This window comes from Lathyrus oleraceus, chromosome 5, assembly GCF_024323335.1.
Source record: "Lathyrus oleraceus cultivar Zhongwan6 chromosome 5, CAAS_Psat_ZW6_1.0, whole genome shotgun sequence".
NCBI classification, from domain to species: domain Eukaryota; kingdom Viridiplantae; phylum Streptophyta; class Magnoliopsida; order Fabales; family Fabaceae; genus Lathyrus; species Lathyrus oleraceus.
In genome coordinates, this window is record NC_066583.1 from 489569397 (window position 1) to 489575185 (window position 5789).

Consider the following 5789-nt stretch of genomic DNA (forward strand, 5'->3'; position numbering starts at 1 on the left):
GCATAGATGCATCTCTGAATTAAATTTTAATAGAATAAAAATTTCTTAACAATTTCATCTGAGACATGTGGAAAAAAAATCTCTAGACACAAGGAATAGTGTGAGAGTAGGTGCAAACAACATTTCCCTCTGGTAAAAAAATCTCTAGACACAAGGAATATGCCAACTAACACAACCACACGAAATCTATATATGTATTCAATATTTACTATACAGATTTTAAAGTTGAAACATGTATTAAGTAATATTTTTAAAATCACTTGAGACTCAATTAGTGAGACATTCAAATCACGATTCAATTGATTCAGTTATGGTTTAACTAATTGGCAAATAACTAATCAAAAAATTAATAAACAAATAATAACAACTTTTGTTGCTAAATATATAATCCTCTTAAAACAATTTTCTGTCCCTTTTAATGAGAAATATTTTACTTTTTAAAAAATTCATTAAATAACCAATATATTTGAATTAAGTATAGACTAAATATATTAATATATTGTTTATTTAATAAATGTAAAAAAAAATACTTTTTCTTATAATAAATAAAGACCAAGAGGGATTTTGTCAATTCTAAAAAATGCTTTTATACTCTCAAAATCACGAACCACTATTATAATTATTTAAAGAGAAAGAACTAAATCAGTTTCTAGACTCTTTGACTCTTATTACAATAAATGATTTTATTTTATACATTTCTATATTAAGTACTTATGAGGATATATAACTATTATATTTCTGTGTCCTTTATAAAAACAACCTAATAGTTCTCCAAGTACATATAATAAAGTTTTTTACATATAGGAGTGATGATGGGTTCTTTCTTAGTCAACAAGGTAACTCGAAGATAAACTCTATAACAGCAAAAATACGGAACAGGGTTTCAAATAGAGATTACATAACCGGTTGCAGTCGCAACACGACTCTTGATATTGCATAGAAACCTGGTCAATTGCGACCATGTTGCCGTTTCAGCTATACATCAATAACCTTTTGATCGCACCCCATATCACAGACGCAGACCTTTGTTTAAAACCAGATATGAGGGAATTTGAGGGTCCAAATAAACTTTATATAAACTTTAGCAAAATGATACAAGTTGAGTAAAATATGTAAATTAGCATGTCGGGCATACTATTCTCATCGTCCAACCCGTCTCCTCAACTTGTAGATCTTTTTGATGATTACGATGGTGAACTTTTGGTTTGATACAGAGACATAACTCTTGATTCCAACGAAGCCACATATTTATCTAGCATAGAGACCACAACTTCAAATTCAGTTACTTGCGTTTCTATAGCATCAATCTGCTCAACATACTCGTTAAAGCTACCACTCTTGCATTTCAATTGCTCCACAAAGACCCTTAGCCCTGAAGCCAAATCACCAAACCCTTTATACTCTTCTGCAACCTTTGCATTCATTTTCTCCACTAGCTCTAGATGATTGTTACTCCCCTGACACAATATCATAGCAAATTATAACAAGACAAATCAATAAAAATCACAATTGATTTTAAAACTATGGTACATTTCAAATCGCAACGTGTCTGCAGAATTGATGAGAAGTAGGATCTTAGATAGGGTTGGAGAAAGAATGAGGGGTTTCACCTGAAGCTCCGATTTGATCATGGTGGCGACACTACTGAAGAGATCATTTAGTGATTCAGCAAGTTCATCATGCTTCTGATCTTGGGCTCCATCTTTCTTTACATTTTCCATGGTTGGAGCATATAATTGACAAGTTCACAGTGGAAGGTTGGGAGTAACTATGCAAGCCAACACAACAATCAACCAAGTGTTGTTTTATAGTCCAAGCTGCAGTTATTTCAAAAAGAAAAACAATCATTTTATAATTACAAGCTCAAAAATCAAATCCTAATTTAACATAATCTTCTGACAAATTAATTGTGCTGTGAATTTCCTAGTTTGAAGGATTAGTATTAGAGACCAAACCACCATCATCCGGTAAAATTCTTTGTTTTTCTTCTATTTATTCACCTAAAATTTAAGCATTTAGAATTGAAAATATGAGAAACTTTTATGTTTATGGGAGGAGGGGAGAAAGGACATCAACAATTAAACCTGGCTTACATGATAAATAAAACAACTGTCCCTCCTCCCAAGTCTTTTTCAACAATACAATGACTTAAGAAGCACTGACAAGAATAATAATTTAAGAAACTACATTAGTTGAATATAGCTATATGTGTTTGTGTCGTCGTGTTGTTGGGCACCAGACATACCTTCATTTTGAAAGTATCACTCACAATATAGACTATGACCACTATTAATATGCGATGTTCGTAAAACACTATGTAATTTTGATAATGACATTCGTTAAATTCAGCAAGATAGTAAGCTTGTTTTATCACACCAATAGCAATTTAGCATATAGATATTCAGAGCATTACCAGCAAAAAACCAATTACTAAGAAAAAACATATGAACAAACGGAATTAAGCAGTCTAAAATACAAGTCCTTAAAGTGATAACTTAACTAACATATCATTATACGAAAACATTCCACTTTCCAAAAGAGTATGCAGAATGATCTCCCGTCATTGTGTACCATACCTTTCTATACATCTCCCCACTATTCTACTAGAGCCAATCTCAAACAATGTTATCATTGGTCCTTCTAATTCCCCAAAACAAATAATAAAAATAACAACAAAAATATGGTTTGGATTTTGCAAATGGGGAACCCATCAAGGATATCTTTATCACTCTCATCACAATAATAAAAATCTGCTTATATATTTGCTTGCCAAAAAGTTTTTCTTCAAGAAATGGAGGGAAAACCTCCCAAAAACCATATAGAATCATTAACAATCTTGTAAGGAAAGTCAGAAGACCTTCAAACTAGCAAGTGGATTATAAACTATGTTAGATGGGTTCTCACAATTCATCTTCACAATTACAAAACAGATATTTGAAACCAAAAAAAGAAGCCATTGATTATAGCTCAACCATTAACAGGGACCTGGGTTTTTAACTAGCTTGTCACAAGACATGACTTACAGCAAGATATTAGAGACTTCTTTGACAATGTAGATGACCTTTCCTAGTGGAGAAAACAAATTTTGTTATTGGTATAGATGAGTCATTGAAGACTTTGATTCATCATTAAAGTTGCATTGGGTAGACTGCAAACCTTGGCTAGTGCTTGCTAGTAAAATTATGTGATGGGTAGAAATTGCAAGAGTAAAACAGCTACTGATTTTTCCTTCAGTTTCCCTATTTATTCAATAACTGCCCAATATTTTACTAATAAGAGCTCTAATACAATAATGTTCTCTGTTTTCTTCAAGAGTTATCAGTTAAAGTCTTTCTGAACCTAGATTTAAGATATCTAGTTTACTGAGTATGTTTCCATCGCACTTTAATGTTTTCTAAACTAAGCTTTAAGAGTTCACAAACAGAAAAAGTTGTTAGTAGTTAGCGTTCTGTTTGGCTGGTATCTAAGAGAAATCACAAACGGCTTTCTTTTTATTGCAAGAACGGAAGTCTAGGCTAGACTCAGCGTGCAAGTGACAATAGACCCGAAAAACAATGTGTACCTCTAGAGAAAATTTGACTATGGACTCCTACTTTATTTATGTCACGACAGAGGTTCCCCGACCCCTGTTGCGGCACGTTAAAACCTACAAGTCTCACCCAGAAAAACCTACACAAATCTCTCTGTTCCTCCTCCAAATATTATATACCTACATTGGGTCAGCTTGGGTCCTATGAGCCTATGACCCAACTGGACCTCTAAAAATACACAATTAATGTGAAGAAAAATATGCAAGAACATCCTCAAAAGAGCGCATAAATGACCTATAATTTTGAAACATACAGTAGATGAATTATCTATAATTTTCAAACAAATGGATTACTCACAAGATAGCTGCTAGCTTTAGCAGTAAGGTTTGGATGCACTTAAATTAGATCGAGCTTGACTCGCCGTCTTGAAGAAATCATGAAAATAAATTGACAAGTTGTCTTTGCATTACCCTGTCATTTAGTATTCAATTTATGAAGTGCTCATCATTACAATATTCTACCCATGCACATAAATAATAGAATCATATATACATATATGGCATGCCATTTAAGGAAGGAATCACAAAGACTTCAAACATTTTCAAAAGAAGCAATACTAAACTAAGGAAAGAGGAATTGTTTAAGCACTTCTAAAGATTTTATCCAAACATATCTTTATACAAAACTGTGACAAACACATACCATTAAACTTGAACTACGCAACATTGCTTCCCTGAAGAACTTACATTAAACAGCCTTCAATGTCAAAACCAGTTAAATTTCTTTTGCAAATTAACTTCATCAACTAAAACCACTTCCTTATGTAAAAAAAGATTAAAAAATAAAATTATTTTCATGTTTGAATAAACATATGCAATGTGAACCGAATCAGTGTGAATTTCACAATAAGACAAAAATTGAAAGAGAATAATGAATTGACAGTTCCAAAATATAGAATATAATTGAATGTATTAAAAGGAAAATAATAGTATGAGAGAAATTGAAAAGTAGGGTTACCTGTTTTTGATAATTGATAGCATTTGGTTGGTAGGTATCGTCACGACGACGGTGGTTAGAAAAGGATTTGAAGATGAAGGTGATGGACTGATGGTTAGTTAATCGGATGAAGACGATGCAGTCGCTGAATCCTCTCTCTGCCTCAAGGGATTCGTTTCTCACCTGTTTCTTATTATAATCTCTTTTTTTTTCAGAAAACACGTCGTATTCCGGGTGTTTTTTAATTTATTTTTAAATAATCAATTTTTTAAAATTATATACTAAAATAATCATGTTTTCAATTTATTTAATTTAAATAATTTAATTATTTTTATATTTTGATATATAATTCTTTCTTTGATTTTTTATCTAAATATTTTTGACTTTTAAAAAAAAAATTAAAATAATTCTAATTTCAAAAAAATTCTCAATCTACCCCGTTTTTATTCTATTTTTTAGAAGATGCATCCGACCAATTGTCGTCTGCTCATAAACTTAGAGAGGATACGTCAATTGGATTGACTATATCACATGGAGCTGACAATCCAATTGATGTCTATGTGTAATGCAGGGACGGAGCCGAAGATTTTGAATTGTGAGGGAGATATATTAGTTTATAAACTAGTATTGTAATATATACAATTTATTTTTTAAAAGAAAAATTATACATTATTTTTGTATCTTTTATGATATTTAATTTTTTTAAAGTATTTAATAATTTTCTTAATTTTTTATGAATTTTATTGAAAAACACTAACAGTCTAAAAGGATTTTACGCCATCAGTTAATCTTAGACGTTGGATATTGAAATAAGTTTGACTTTTATTTTAAAAACCTATAAAGTAATAAAAATGGATGATGGCGATGAATCGACGATGTACATCTTTTTATAATGGCAGTGCATAATAATTAATCCCATTTTTTATTTGTGTAATTTTCTCAATTTTATTATTAACAAAATTATATATTTATCTCTATATATAAATATTTAATATAGTATGAATAATTATTTGTGATATTTAGTGATGATATCTTAATGTTAAAATAAAAATATATAAAATAAAAATTATTTTTAAAAGTTTTACTAATTTTTTTTTGAAATTAAGCACAATCAATTTAACTATAATTTAATTTTAAAATACACTTTCAAAAATTTATATATATATATATATATATATATATATATATATATATATATATATATATATATATATAATGGTAATTAAAAATTAAAAACATTGTGGGGGTACATGCCCCCACTCT

At 30.2% G+C, this 5789-nt stretch overlaps 1 protein-coding gene across 3 annotated transcripts; it reads right to left on the minus strand.

Moving 5' to 3' along the window:
- Positions 1-711: 711 nt before the first annotated feature.
- On the minus strand, positions 712-4748 carry LOC127085653 (biogenesis of lysosome-related organelles complex 1 subunit 2). 3 transcript variants are annotated; one of them, XM_051026144.1, is made up of 4 exons: positions 4639-4735; positions 4548-4599; positions 1611-1817; positions 712-1457 (listed from the first exon to the last, which is right to left on the minus strand). In XM_051026144.1, the coding sequence occupies exons 3-4, from the start codon at positions 1719-1721 to the stop codon at positions 1185-1187; spliced, it is 384 nt and encodes a 127-aa protein (XP_050882101.1). In that variant the 5' UTR covers positions 1722-1817; positions 4548-4599; positions 4639-4735; the 3' UTR covers positions 712-1184. The 3 variants fall into 3 exon arrangements, with proteins under 3 accessions (XP_050882101.1, XP_050882099.1, XP_050882100.1); XM_051026142.1 differs by adding an exon at positions 3888-4001 and having other exon boundaries at positions 4548-4730; XM_051026143.1 differs by having other exon boundaries at positions 4548-4748.
- Between the last annotated feature and the right edge of the window lie 1041 nt (positions 4749-5789).

Coding starts and splice junctions, on each gene's coding strand:
- LOC127085653 (XM_051026143.1), bottom strand. CDS start 1,721: ATGGAAAATGTAAAGAAAGATGGAGCCCAAGATCAGAAGCATGATGAA. Junction 1,458..1,610: donor TGATCAAATCGGAGCTTCAG/GTGAAACCCCTC, acceptor ATATTGTGTCAG/GGGAGTAACAATCATCTAGA.